Genomic DNA, 15,754 nt, shown 5'->3' with positions numbered 1-15,754 from the left:
GAAGTTCTCAGAGGAAAGATTTTTCCAACCCTACTGTCTAGATTACCATTGATTAAGATTCCAGCATTGAATTTTAGATCACCTATATAGAATGCATGTGTTCAATCACTTTGCTCTTTCAAGACAATTTATAAAACTTGCTTGGAATAATAAGAAAAAAAAGGCTCTCCCTTTAAATGTAAAATGTGGGGAAATATATCAGGAGTAGATCCTGGAATATATCACTTTTAAACTGCATGCATCTAGTTCAGCCTCTAATTGCTTAGTTAGCTGTTTTTCTTAAAAAATAAGTTTCCAAGAACATTAGTTTTTTTTTCCTTTTATTTTTAAAACAAAATACAATATACATATAAAAAGGAAAGATATTAAAAATGAAATATAAGAAATTATACATTTGAATCCTATCCTGAATTTTTTCATTCCAAAGGTATCAAAATAATGGCCATTTAAGTATGAAAGTTTTATAGTTGACAAGTGAATTGCTAACCAGAAAAAGTTGATTTGACAAGCAGTATTAATCCCCATATTTTGCTATATCTGTTGATAGCACTTCTGCTGCTTTCTGCTATGTGTATTTTAGCTGCCATTAGTAAAGTTAATGATCTATGTTCTACACTTTATATGCAAATAACTTTACTATTCAATGTTGGCTTGAATCAACTTCTGTGATTTGTTTAAAATTACAGAATTTATCATTTCAGAATTATTTAATATGTATACATGAACAGAAATTATTAAGGACTGTCTTAGATGCTCCTTTGTAACAATACTAATCATCAGAGTGTACATTGTTTAGTAGTACTGTCTCAGGCTTGAAATGTCCTGTTACAAGCAAAAAAGAGCTGGTCTGAGCAAGTACTTATTAATAAAAAGTAGTGTGTTGTGGAGATACATCATATCTGTACTGTGTCTGTAAGAACTCTAGTTCAGATGAAACTTGCTGTTAGGTAGGGCAGTCACAGAAAAAATATGGTCATTATCTGAAGAAAAGAGATGGCCTCATCATTAAGTGAGATAAATCCAAATCTCTTACTGCTAGAAATGTAAACATCTAGATAGGCATCTTGATACTCAGAATTTCTGGATTTTGATTCGAATGGAGTGAGAGGATTTAATGATGATTCCATTAAGTTGGACTCAAAGTGAAAGACTGAATTAATATTTCATCTTATAATTCGGATATCAGAAGTGCAATTACAAGAAAATATTTCCAAAGATATGAGAATTCTGAAACTACCATTACATTGTGTGTATCTTATAATTAGTGGAGCATGAGCAACTGTTTCTGGGTTCACAAGGCTGTCTCTAGAGTAGAGTTTCTTGTTTGCATAGAATAGTGTAAGGATGTTTGGGACAAAACTGGGTTTTAGTTGTGCTTGTGGCGCACTGGCCAAAATGTTCCAGAACTGACCAATACTATATTTACTATTAACAGGGAATAGTGTCTGTGGCATAGATACAGCTAAGGCTGATAAGCTAGTCTGTTCCTTCTCTTGCTTGCTAAAAAGCATTGCGTGAAAGCCTCAATTTTCACCAAAGCCATGTTGGGCATATATTTCTGGGCCCATCTGGTGTCGACCATGGTATATGGAAAATTGGAACTTGGAATGTAAGAGAAGTAAGTGGTAGAGCATGTATTAATAAAGGAAAAAAAAAAATTGATATGCTTTTTGCCTGTGAAACTAAGCAAAAAGGGAAGTATGTAATAGATCAGAATGGAAGTGGTCTTATTTTGTGGGACATATGCATATATAGAAATCCAGGTGAAGGTTAGCTATAAATAAAAAGAACTAAACTTTATGTCAGAAATCATGAATTGGTGTCATCTAGGTTGCTATGGGTTATGAAAATAGGAATCCATACTACCCTCTAGAATCCATTGGAGTTGGGTGGCTAATAAATTCAAATGAGGAGGAGGAGGAGTCAGATATGACAAAAACTATGCAGTAGTGTGACTTAATGGAGTCTGTGGAAAAGAAGTATTCTGGAAGTGACATGAATGGATGTGTAGGAACAAGTTGAGAGAGTACAAAAAGGTGATTAGGTCATTTGGAGAACCAAGAATTAATTACAATGGTGAATGTTTGTATCTGCTTACAACTTTGATTTTTAATATGTTGTTTAAGCATAGGTTTATTTGTGCATACACATGAAAGAGGAATGAACAGAAAAGCATGATTTATTATGAATATTATTATGAATGATTGAGAGAGTTGGTGAAGGATACAAGGGTGATGAGAGGTTCTGAATATGCAAGGGAACATGCTTGTATTAGGAATGTTTGTTGTGATATTAGACGTGTATTGCTTTTTGATGTCTGTGTGCGTGTATATGTTTGTATGTACTGTAGATAATGATGTAGCTGGTTAAGAACCTGAATTATTTGCAGCAAATGATAGATCATATGATGCAACAAGGAACCTGAATCTGGAATTTAATATGTCAAAGAGTTGTGTTTAACAGGAAAAAGGAAGCGACAATGTTTACTTAGTGAAGGTTGGAACTGGATGTAGAAATTTTAAGAGATGCAAATGCTGGTAGTAGAACAGTGTAATAGGTGATCTGTTGTGAGGAATAAACATTTGTTGAAACAACTAAAATGACTGCATATAAGAGCATGCTTCTGTTCACTTTGTTATATGAAAGTGAAAGTTGGGTATGTCTGGAGAAACATAATGTTTTATATCACACAGTGGGGTCCTTAAGAAGATAAAGAGTATCACAGTGTGGTAAAAAAAGATAAAGAGTAAAAATGAATAGATACTGAATGAATCTGGATTGAATACAAACGTGAATGTCCAGAATTAAAGAAATAAATTTAGGTAGCTTAATCATACCGAGAGAATGAATGGGGACTGAACTGCAGAACAGCTATATGAAGGAAAAGGGAATGGTTTGAGGGGAAAGGGAAGACTAAGAAAGTTGTGGTTCACTGAATCAGATCCACTGCAAGGGAGAGATGAGATTTTTTTTAAAAAAAAGGACAGTATGAATCAATGTATATATGTGGTAGAAGCAAGGATTGTTTGGAAGAAAAAAAAACTAGGAAGAGGTATAGTAAAATGGTGTTTGCATAAACTAGAGTTAGCTGTATTTCCTTTATTTTTCCCTTATCTCATACCTTTTTTTTCTTTTGTTATACCTTATTCCTTTGTTTTGCATAGTGTTGCTTGCCTTGAAAGGGAATAACATGATAGGTTTGTTTTATATGTATGTAAAATTTGATTGATCAACACTTTTCCTTCCATTGTCTAATCAATCATCCTGTATTTCAAATTCACAGACTATGTTATAAAGTACTGGAGATTAAATATACTGAAATGAATAACCAGATACATTAACTGGCTATCCAGGTATCTCTGTGATGAACTGTGCCATCTAATTTAATCAGATGTTTAAAAACTTTGCAGTTTAGCAGTTTTTAATAAAAGTAGTAGCACAATAGCTTCAGAAATGGTCAGTGTATTTCACACAGATACTTAAGCACCCGGCATATATGTCTACAACAACCCTTTAATAAAGGGTAGTATTTTTATCCAATATTATTCATAAGCAAGCTATTTTCCTAGCCTTCCAAGCTTACCAAGTGAATTCATGGCTCAAATTGAAAAGTTGACTAGAAACTCCAGGATACCAAACAAGTTGTGCTATGTCAGCATTTAGCCCTAAACAATATTTATCTGTCTCAAAGGTTTCATACTTTAATCTATGATACTTAAAATTTCTGTAGTCCCAGGTTCAAGAGCTGACTTTCCTAGAGATTTGCAACTAAGAATCTCTTACAGTTCCTAGAGAATTTATTCTTATGAAACCTGCTGCCAACAGTTTCTCCACCAGGGAGCCCTGTAATAGGTGCCTTTGCACCCACCTGTGCCATCCAATAAGTAAAAGAATATTCCACCTCTAATTTTGAGCTTTTTACTTTTACTTACACCGTGGGAAACAACATGCAAAACATGAGCAGTATGGGTTCCAATACAATAGGAACTTTATCCTAAATTATTAAACGATCAGTCCAGTAACCAAACAACTCTCATCCCCCACCCTTCCAGAATGGGCTGACTCTGTTTCCACCAACATCTTGTGTAACAGACTGCTTGCTACAGATCTTCAGTCCCACTTTTCTCTTTGCTTTTAATCTTAGCATCTTTCTTCTCTTGGGTTAGATCACCAAGCTGCTTCTCAGCTTCTCCTAAGAATCAAACCCTAGCTCTTCACAACAGATTGACTCAGGTGCCTACCACAGTTCTGATATTCCTTGCACAAAGCTTTGTCCCTTCTCTCCTCTGTCTTTTGCTCATGAATAGTCTTTCTGCCAGTAAAGAGGATCGCCCCCTGTACCTCCATTTATTTACCTTAGAGTATAGGTGACCATATAAATCTTTTTAAACAAACAAAAAAATAGATCATATAACATAAAATTATCCTGTTTCCCACATCCTACTGACTAGCTATTTAGCTGACAACATTTAAGTTTTCCCAATTTTCGGTTGCATTTTTAAAGTACATTCACATATTAAAAATGCTTACCGTTATACAGAACTATGTATAAGATAAGGTGAATAAATTTGGAGTAAGCAAACAGTTTGGCTTTGAATAGAAAATATAAAGATTGTAGAGCTGTTCTTAATTCTGGTTTCTTTTATTGTGAACTAGTTTGGTTGACGCCATGAACTACATAGCTTCCTGCTATGTTAACTTTTTAAAATTATTTGATTAATCGTACCTCTGTGACATAGATGGAAAAGATCATTTTAAGTACTATTTGGGTAGTGAGATATAACTTGTAATAAATATTCTGTTTGAAAAAAACAGTATTGACCTGTAAAATGTACCATGTTTTGTAAAACATATTTCTTCTTAAAAACATAGTAATTATATGGAATATATATTAATCTCTATCAAGTACAAATTCTGCATGAGGTAACGGCAGAAAACCATTTAATTTTATGAATTATATAACTTAATGTTAACAATGAAAATCATTTTTCTTTTTTCCCCCCACAGGCAGAACTCATAAAAGGAAATTCGCCAAGTATTGGACTCACTCTCCGTCAAGTACAGGCTAAGGAAGGAGAAACAGGTCACGTTGTCATTGAGACTGTTACACCAAACTCTGCTGCCGCTGCTGCTGATCTTCAGAGGGGGGACAGGTTATTATCTATTGGAGGTATGCAGTGAAATTACATGGACTAAGCTTAATAAGATTTGCTAAGCTATATGTAACTTGCTCAGAAGGTATAAAAATGAAATGAAACTATAGGGAAATCTATATTTCAGCCATCCTTCATCAGTCATCACTCAGCAGGATCATAAAACATTGTATTGTATTGAGGATAATAGTGCCCTAATGAAGAGAATATCATAACTTGTTTTCAGATGCATAAGTCCATAATGATATATTAGTGTAGTTTTTACTATAAAAATAGTGGCTATGCTTTTAGGTACAGTTTCCTCCTTAACCCTGAAGGGACATTATTATTGGAGAATAGAAAATACATAAATACTTTAGAAAAGCTCACATCAATATTTGGTACCAACTTTGGCAGCTGTTGAGGAAATATTTTTCGCTTCAGTACAAGAGATACAAACAAGCATCTTGGTAACTATTTCTGTAAGATTCATTGTTATCTAAAAGAGTTCTCTGTATGTGATGTTTATGTAGAGAGTAGCAAATCTGATTTAGTTTTAACGTTCTAACACTTTATTATCTGTTGAACAATATTATTTTGTGTTAATACTGTGCATGTTTTCTTAAAGAATGATAAATTTTATTTAAGTTTTGCATTTTTATCTCTCCTTTTCTCTGAGATCTCAGGCTAGCATATATATATTATCTTTACAATAGCTACCTTGTGAGATAGACTGGGCTGAAGCAGAGTGGCTGTTCCAGAGTTAGTCTGTGAGCTCTGGGGTTGGATGGAGACTTGAACCTGGATCTCCCTGCTTCTTCCTTTACTACTACACTGCACCTTTTGTAGCCTTGGGAATAATATGTTCATTATTATTTACCCCTCCATCAGCTGGTTGGTTATTTTGTGCTTTCAAGTCAGTGCTGACTCCTGGTGACTGCCTGGACAAGTTTGTTTGGCAATGTTTTTGGAAGTGGTTTGCCATTGCCTCCTTCTTAGGGCTGAGAGAAAGTGACTGGCCCAAGGTCACCCAGCTGGCTTTGTGCCTAAGGTGAGACTAGAACCCAGAGTCTCCCAGTTTCTAGGCTTAACCATTACACCAAACTGGCTCTCTCTCCATCAGCAGGCTTAGGCTAAATAGGACTTTTGTTATAATGCAAATGGTAATTGCTCTACTTCCTATTTACGTCTATAGTAATAACATTGATAAGGAATTAATTCATAGGACAATCTCAGTTACCTTCTCCATGGGAGGGAAACAGACTTCATGGCTTCTCCTTCACTGGGCAGCACTCTCAGTTTAGGTGTTTATCAATTACTTTCAGCAAATATTAATTATTATTGTTTCTCTGTTTTTTTTAACAGGAGTCAGAATTACATCAACAATACAAGTGTTAAAACTTATCAAACAGGCTGGTGAAAGAGTCACCATATATTATGAGAGACCGGTTGGCTATTCTCAGCAGACTCCATTAGCCCAAGATAATCTATCACAGTTGGACGAGTCATCATTTGCAGATGACTATTTGCTGAATGAAATAGATAACAAAGAATTTGATAAAGAATTTGAGGACTTGGCAAATGCACTAAAGTCAAGTGAATTCAAAGATGATTCTTCAACCAGTCCCAAGCATACACCAGTTTCACTTGCTGTTAAACCACCTGGAACCGTATCTCCAGTGTTAAATCGCAAGTTACATCTAGGAAGTTATCAGACATCTTCAAGGGTACTTTTCAAAGAGGCAGCCAGACAAACGACACTCAAAAATCCTGAGAACCCGGATGGAAGTCAGCAGACGAACAAACAGCCACAGATAAATGTAACCAAACCACCTGTACCACCCAGGCCACAAATTAAAGTGTCAACAGTTTCTAGCGAAGTTCAAAATAAATTAGAAACTGGTGACTTATCTTCTGAGAAAGTAGACAGGCTCCCTCTTCCTGCAAGTAATGGAGATAAGAATTCAGAAAAGATAATCAGAATTATTGATCTAGGAGAAGAAACTACAGGATCCAAACCCATTGCAAATAAATTAGAAATAGCTAAGGAGCCTTCAGAAATTTCACAAAGTTCTAGAATAACTATAAATAAATCAGAAATATCAAAGGAAAGTATAGAACCTCAACAGAATATTAAAGCACCTATCAATAAATCTATTATGAGCAAATTAGAACTGTATAAAGACATTACAGATTCTTCACATTGTTCACTGAATTCTAAGGCAGTAGAAAACCATAATACATGGGAATCACCAGAAATTCCTTATCATAATCGAGCAGGTAAATGGGCAAGGACAAAGGGCTCTTCCTACATATTTGAAGTAGGAAAAGAACATACCTACCTAAATATTGGTATTTGGTGTAGAGACCCTTTCAAACTAGGTGGGCTGGTTTGTTTAGGATATGAAAGTGTAAAACTTGAAGACATAGCATTAGATTGTATAGCTACATCCTCTATGGAATTCTTTAGGCTATTTCGATTAAATCCTCCTGCACCTAAAGCTGCAGTAACTAGAACAGCTTTGCGTAGTTTGATCTCACACAAAGGTTTCAATGAAAAGTTTTGTTATGGTGATGTCACTATACATTTTAAATATTTAAGAGAGGGTGAACCTGAAGATTCAAGTTTTCTGTTGGAAAAAGAGAAAGAAAATATTTCAGAAGAAGAAGCAGCTCCTGTTCTTTCAAAAGACGATCCTTACTTTGGACAAGTTACTTATACGGAAAATAGGCATAATTTCCAAGATACTCAATTTCAGAATCCAACTTGGTGTGACTACTGCAAAAAGAAAGTTTGGACAAAAGCAGCATCTCAGTGTGTGGTTTGTGCATACGTTTGCCACAAAAAATGTCAAGAAAAGTGTCTAACTGATGCTCCCTTCTGTTTAGGAGCCTCAAGGCGGCTTGATCGAGTTCTACAGCCTTTCAAATCTGAAAACCAAGATTCTCAGTCCACACAAGGAACTCGTGTTGATTCAGAATTAAAAACTGCAAATAAGGCAACAGGTCTAACAAGACACATCATCAATACAAGCAGCCGATTCTTAAACCTCCGTCAAGTTCCTAAAGTGCGTATTCATGATCAAGGACCTGATGTGGTAGAACCTTCACCAAAGCAGACACCACTTCCTTCTGATAATGAAGGTAGCGATACAGAAACTGGTGGCCCTAGTAGTCCTTCCAAGCACATAACCACTCCAGGGATTAAGTTACCAAGGAAGGAAGGAGGACTTGATGATAGTGTTTTCATTGCAGTGAAAGAAATTGGCCGAGATCTTTATAGAAGTTTACCTACAGAGGAAAGAATCCAGAAATTAGAAATTATGTTGGAAAAACTTCAATACGAAATAGACCAGGAACTGGAGAACAACAATTCTTTAATTAGAGAAAAGAAAGAAACAACAGATACAAGGAAAAAAGTGCTATTGGCTGCTGCATTGGCTAAATCAGGTGAAAGATTGCAAGCCCTGACACTCCTTATGATTCATTATAAAGCTGGCATTGAAGATATAGAAGCTTTAGAAAATACTGCTTTAGAACTTGGATCTAGAAAAGAGGATAAAGATGAAGAAGACAACAACTTAGTGGAAGAAACAGATAATGAAGACGAAGCTGCTTTAGTAATGGCACCAGTACTTGAAACCCTACTAAAAGAAGAAGAAAGACTTGAATCCCAGAATGTGTCCGTAGACTGATGCTGCACATTTGGCCTTGCAGATGATAAACCGGGAAACACTTTGCACTTAATCAAACTACATCAGATACTTCAAAACGTAATTAAACACTGATATAATATATACAAGCTGCTTCTCCATTATTTTCAAACCCATGTAAGGAAATGGTTTTTATTTCCAGGTACAATATGATTTTGTTTTGTTGAACCATGTTATACTTTAATAACATTTTGGGACTTTATACTAGGTGATTTTTAATTTATTTGAACTTTTTTTCTAAAATGTGTTTCTAAAATACATTAGGGTAAGTTGTAAACCTGTACAAAGCATTCAGAGGGATGCTTTATGAAGTGGGCTGGCATGAGTGAAGCACCCTTTCAAGGCAGCCACTTCCTCCATAAGGCTCAGCATCAGCGCTTCGAGGGCTTTCTCAAGTCATCTCTGCGGACATGTTCACACATAGCCTGTTTCCTGACAATCTTTATGGAAATGTTGTCTTCTGAAGGGCACAGCTGCCTCTATGTTTCAAGAAAGAGCCCTTTACTCACACCAACACACTTTCTGAATTGCCTTTGAAATGCTTTGCACAGTTTCTGTTCTCATTTTTGTTCCTTTCATTATTCAGATTTAAAGCTTTTCATTTTTACTTTGTACTCAAATTAGAACTACTGTAGCAACTGCTGAGGGGCCAGTTTTGAAGATTTTTGTTAGGCTTTGCCATTTGCTTATCCAGTTTATTTTGGAAAGGGGATTGTGAGTTTCAGGGTTTTTTTGTTTTGCCAATGATGCATTATAGATAACAGTATTTATTTGTTTCTTTGTTTATTTATTTATTTATATTTCAAATTTCCATCACCGCCCATCTCCCCGGAAAAGGGGACTCTGGGCAGTTTACAATCAAAATTAAAACACATAAGTTACAATATAAAAACTCTATAAAAATAAAATAAATATAAAATATAAAATCCAGCAGGTCAGATCTTGTTTGTTGGGGAGAGATCTATAATAGCCACCCCCAAGATGAACTGGTGCCCCTACCACCCCAAGTGAGGCAGCAGAGCCAGGTTTTTAGGTTCTTCCGGAAGTCCGGGAGCAAATGGGCCTGTCTCACCGCTGGGGGCAGAATATTCCAGAGGGCAGATGCCACTGCAGAGAACGCCCACCTCCTGGACCCCACCAGGTGGAATTCCTTTACTAGCGGGGCTCATAGCATGCCCTCTCTGCATGACCGGGTGGGGTGAGTCAATGCTATGGGGATGAGACAGTCCCTCAGGTAACCTGGCCCCATGCCATGTAGGGCTTTAAAGGTGATAACACCTTGAATTGGACCTGGAAGCAAACTGGTACCCAGTGCAGCTCGCACAGCAGTAGTGTCACATGTTCCAATCTTAGGGCACCAATAACTGTTCACGCGGCTGCATTCTGGACCAGTTGAAGCTTCCGGATACTCTTCAAGGGTAGCCCCATGTAGAGCGCATTTCAATAGTCTATGTGGGAGATGACCAGGGCATGAGTGACTGCCTCTCGTTCCAGGAAAGGGCATAACTGGCGCACAACACGAAGTTGCACAAAGGCCCTTCTGGCCACAACTGCCACCTGCTCATCGAGCAGGAGTCGTGAGTCCAGGAGGACCCCCAGATTACGCAGCAGGTCTGAATGGGGCAGTGCAACCCCATCCAGAACTAAAGATAACTTCCCAGATACAGAGTAACCATCAACCCACAGCCACTCCATCTTACCAGGGTTCAGTTGAAGCCTATTGTTTCCCATCCAGACCCCCACAGCCCCCAGGCACTTGGAGAGGGCAGCTACCGCATCACTTACCTCACCTGGGATGGAGATACATAACTAAGTATCATCGGCATATTGATGATATGTCCCGTGATGACGGATGATCTCGCCCAGCAGTTTCATGTAGATGTTGAACAGGAGAGGAGAGAGAACTGAACCCTGCAGCACTCCGCAATGGAGGGGTTGAGGGGCAGATCTCTCCTATCACCACTGATTGGGACCAGCCCTGGAGGAAGGAGGTGAACCAGCGCAAAACTACACCACCCCCAACTCCCTGAGCCGGCCCAAAAGAATACCATGGTTGATTGAAAGCCGCTGAGAGGTCAAGAAGAGCCAGGATGGATGCACTCCCTCCATCCTGCTCTCCCCAGAGATCATCCATAAGTGCGACCAATGCAGTCTCTGTCCCATATCCTGGCCTGAAACCTGACTGAAAGGGGTCCAGATAATCTGTTTCCTCCAGAATCCTCTGGAGCTGCAACGCAACCACTTTCCCAACCACCTTTCCCAAAAAGGGAAGATAGGAGACAGGGTGAAATTGCCCAGTATAATAGGGTCCAGGGATGGCTTCTTGAGGAGGGGGTGTACCAGCGCCTCCTTGAAGGCAGCTGGAAACTCCTCCTCCCTCAAGGATGTATTAACCATCGCCTGGACCCAACAAGTCACCTCCCGGGCTGATTTTACCAGCCAGGAGGGTCAAGGGTCAAGATGGCATGTGGTTGCATTTGCAGTCTGGAGGATCCTGTTCACTTCCTCAGGCCCAACAGGATCAAACCATTCCCAGATAACAGGGTAAGTACATCCCTTCAGCATCTCCCCAGACTATGCCTCATGCTTAGAGTCCAACTTAGAACGAATCTGAGTGATTTTATCCTGCAGATGCTCAGAAAACTCCGCACAGCCCTGTAAACAGATCACTGATTCCCCATTACCCAAGAGGGATTGGGTAATCCTAAGCAGGGCTGCCGGGCGGCATTCTGCGGATGCAATAAGAGTGGAGAAATACTGCTGTTTCGCCGCTCTTAACACCACAAGGTAGGCCTTAATAGCAGCTCTAGTTTGTGTTTGGTCAGATTTGCTCCTTGTCTTTCTCCGGTGGCGCTTTAGATGTCTCTTAATCCTCTTCAGAACCTGCAGCTCCTCCATAAACCACGGGGAGTGCTGGGTCAGATGAGGCAAGAGAGGTCACACAGGCGTGATCCTGTCCAAGCCCCCTGCCACCTCCCTATTCCAGGCCACGGCTAGGGCCTCCGCTGGGCTGTGCAGTAGATCCTCGGGTATAACCCCAGCTCCCTCTGAAACCCTACCGGGTCCACCAGGGTCGCCATGAACTCCTGAGCCACCTCTGAGGCACGCCCCAGAGATGGCAGATTGAAGTCCCCCAGAACCATAAGCCTGGGGTACTCCCTCCTCAGGCAGGGAGGTTGCCATGCAGCAGGGAGGCTGGTACAGCAGCAACACTCCCAACTGTTCTCAGGCACCCAACTTGAAGAACAGGGTCTCACAACCAGCCACTTGTGGAGCAGCGCCCCTGAAGGCTACTAGAGACTCTCAGATCACAACTGCTACCCCACCTCCCCTGCCCTAGCATCTCGGCTGATGCCACACCTGAAACCCGGCTGGGCACATTTCTGAAAGGGCTACCCCCCCCCCTTCTGGGCCCAGCCAGGTCTCAATGATATACACCAGGTCAGCCCCCTCCTCTGTGATTAAATCACATATGAGGGGGGCCTTGTTGTTAACTGACCTGGCGTTAAGCAGCAGCAGTTGGAAGCCGGGGCCCTCAAGGATCTGCTGACCAGGGCCTGGGTCTGAACACAGAGGGCTGGAACATGCCACTGGTAACGAACACCGGGGGTGTCTTCCCCGAAGATGACCTGCCCTCTGATTCCTGCCATAGCATCCCCGGCCCGTCACCACCTCGATAGAGTGACCTGCCCTACAACCCCCAGAGTTTCCAAGCCCAGTTGCCTCCATTCCCAGACCTCCGGAAACCCTGGATTGAAACAAGGGTTCCCTCCCCCACACACCCAAACTCCCACACACAATCAGCCTCAAGTGATGGCATTATGCCTTTATTTTCAACTATTTGGTAACATTAGAGAGGACTGAATTTTTTGAAAAGGTAATATATGCTTTACTCTTTTCTTCTGTAGATGTATTAGAATCTTTAGCTGGGAAAGACCTTTAAAGCACATACCATTGAAACAACCCTCATCAGATTTTCATTTCCCTGCTCAAAAATGTCCATAGGCATTAGGTTTTGCCTATACATATACTATACCAATGTTTTATAGAAATGTATTGAGAATGTGCCAGCAGGTTTTTGTTTGTTCATGTAACTATAGATGGAGGCTTCATAGAATATACCCTTATGTAATGTAATACTGTTAAGCACCAGTGAGAAAATTTAAAATTTAATGGTAGCCTTATCTGTTTATTTTTGCCAGAGAATCTATGACTTAAAAATTAATGTTTAAAAGGATAAAAAGAAACACTAAATTATTTACTCTCCTGTGCTTGTAGTGACATCTCGCACAAAAAAATGACAGATCCTCAGCATCTTAAGATTGCCCCCAGCTCCATTGGTTCCTGAGTCCAGCAAAATAAAATAAACTTTGCCACCTTGTTGGAAGAAACATGAGGATTGTTACTTAGGGTTAGGGTTATTTAGGTGTTTCAAACCCATATTTCTTAATATTTTGTTTTCATGTCCTTCTTCATCATTATTTTTGGTAAAACCGGCTAGCATTCTAAATCACTCCTATCTTGACTAACAAGCAACCACTCGTGCTACTGCATAAGCATTGTTTTGCTGTTAAAATGGGAGTGAACGATGTCCCAACATTTTTATCCTTATAACTTATTCTTACAATAAAAAAGCAAACAGTTGAACTGAATAGCTGCCAAATTAACATAGTCCATACTTTTTTAAAAAGGTAAAACTTAATTTTGGGGTATTTCCCCAAATGAACCAATAATGTTCAATCAACACTGTATTTAAGGAATATTTCAGAATTCATCAGCTTAACAAGTTTGCATAAACTAGGATATTTTTCCTTTAGCTTCTGTCCAGATACTAACTTGCTGATGATAATACAATTACAGAAATACTACAGGTGTTAGGTTTACTAAACTAACATTGTATAGTTATCTGTTAATGAAAGGGGCATGAAAAGTTGGGTATCAGTACTCCACTGTGACGATTGTATAATGTAAGTTAAATATAGTGCAATATTCTAACTGTTGCGAGAGAATGGCAGCAAAATAATAGTATGGTAGCATCAAGGAAAACATATAAAGCGTAGAATTAGAATAAATACTGTTTTTAAGAAGCAACTATTAATACATTCCTTTTATATCCTTTGCTTCTCTGCTTTACTATACACAGCTGAAAATAATAAATACCACTAGAAGCAAGAGTATCTTGATGTGGTGGTATGTTATTACTTGACACTAGCATATATTTATGGAAATCTGCCTGAGTTGATTGTCAGATGATTTTATCACGAGAACAAGCTTTAATAAAAGTTTTTTAAAATAAATTCTGTTTCTTTGTTACAAGCTGTTAATATTTAACGAATATTTTGGCACATAACTAAAGCTTTTTTTTTTTTTACTCCATGCCTATGCTGTTTTCTAGACCAATGGCTTCCAACATTCTGCATTCAGTGAAACTTTTCAGTTCTGTGGAAGGGTGGTAGATGAAAGATAAAGATCATATTTATCTGTGAATGATACTAGGTTCATTCTTTGATAGGCCTAGGTTAGAGTTAGGGAAGCCCCATCAGTGAAATCTTTTATGGACCCTTTCCCATCCGGGTTCCTGCCCAATGTTTTTGACTTCAATTCTCATCAGATCCAGCCAGCCTTGTCTGTAATCAGAGGACTCCAGATTCGGAAAGGCTACTGGAGAAATACAAGAACTAGATGTCCCAGTTACTAGGATAGGTACTTGCTCTTTTTTCTAGTAACACATTTTCTAAGGAGCTTCTCTACATTTTCAATACTCTACGCTACAGAGGATTTAAGGTTGTGAAATACTTACTCCTTGATTGAGAAATTCTTGATAAATCTGAGGAACTTAATTAAAAATCATAAATTAAAACATTGCTTTGGGATGATTAAACAAGTTTACCTACAAAGTAAGTGCAATGGGGTTGTTTGTGTTTTCATAATTATTTGTGTTCCTATTAGACTTTAAATAACAGAATTCTTAAACATACTATGTGATGCAACTTCTTGAGCTTGTAGCAATCTAATACCAAATATCACAGTACTAAGGGTTATGTTTAATATCACAGTCTCATTGAAGCAGTTATGAATGCTTAAATATGAACACTTGTGTTATTCTCCTGTAAGATTATCAGTATGACTTTTGACAGAGCATTATCTGAAAACCTGTTACTTCCAAGCACACCTATTGGAGAGAAGAAGATAATTTATATTTTAAAAAAATTATCTGTTTTTTAAAATGTACAAGGAAAACCAGAATATCAGTAAGATGAATATAAATAAAAATTATATTTTGTAGAGGAATTGTTAAGTTCAGCACACTGTGTCTAGATATGCAAGGCAGCTATATTTCAAGTAATATGCTGCATAGAAACCAAATACAGATTAAGATAAATACTCTTCTCTGTAATAAAGGTACCACTGAAATAAATGTTAGTTATAGATTATATGAAAGGAAGATTTGAAATGAATTAGAATAAATTGGTTAATTACAATAGCACCCCAAGTGTCCCTGAGGTTCACTGTCAAGTGGCAATGATTATAGTAACAGGCAGTTTAAATATTTAGAAGAAAACAGTAATTCATATCTCTGTCTCAGAGTGTTCTGACCCAGGAATCTCCAGCACCACTTATTGTTTACCATGCTGACACAAGAAGGTCAACTGTGAGGGAAGAATGATGTTTGAAACTCTCCTAATCTTTCACAGTGGTGTATTGTTTTGTTGTTTAAAACTTCCTACCCATAATTTAGGGAGTCTACCAAAGAGTTGTAGATACAGAGCGTCTCTTTATCTGCCCAAGATTTGAATTTAGGGGAGCAACTCTGCAAGTTGGTGAGAGACTAGAGGCATCATCAAGTGCCTCTCTTCCCATACACTCCTCTCACTTGCATATACACATACATACACGGAGACACCTGTT

At 38.5% G+C, this 15,754-nt stretch overlaps 1 protein-coding gene across 1 annotated transcript in view; it reads left to right on the top strand.

Moving 5' to 3' along the window:
* Positions 1–8,934, top strand: part of PDZD8 (PDZ domain containing 8) — a 51,865-nt gene extending 42,931 nt beyond the window's left edge. The window contains exons 4-5 of the mRNA XM_063307218.1: positions 5,008–5,170; positions 6,498–8,934. Of these exons, the coding sequence (XP_063163288.1) occupies positions 5,008–5,170; positions 6,498–8,827 (2,493 nt within the window). The 3' untranslated portion in view covers positions 8,828–8,934. The remainder of the gene's footprint in view (positions 1–5,007; positions 5,171–6,497) is intronic.
* Positions 8,935–15,754: the final 6,820 nt, after the last annotated feature.

The sequence above is a fragment of the Candoia aspera genome, chromosome 6 (assembly GCF_035149785.1).
Source record: "Candoia aspera isolate rCanAsp1 chromosome 6, rCanAsp1.hap2, whole genome shotgun sequence".
Taxonomy (NCBI): domain Eukaryota; kingdom Metazoa; phylum Chordata; class Lepidosauria; order Squamata; family Boidae; genus Candoia; species Candoia aspera.
Note: the sequence above shows the minus strand (reverse complement) of the source record. Positions and strands in the feature narration are given on the sequence as shown.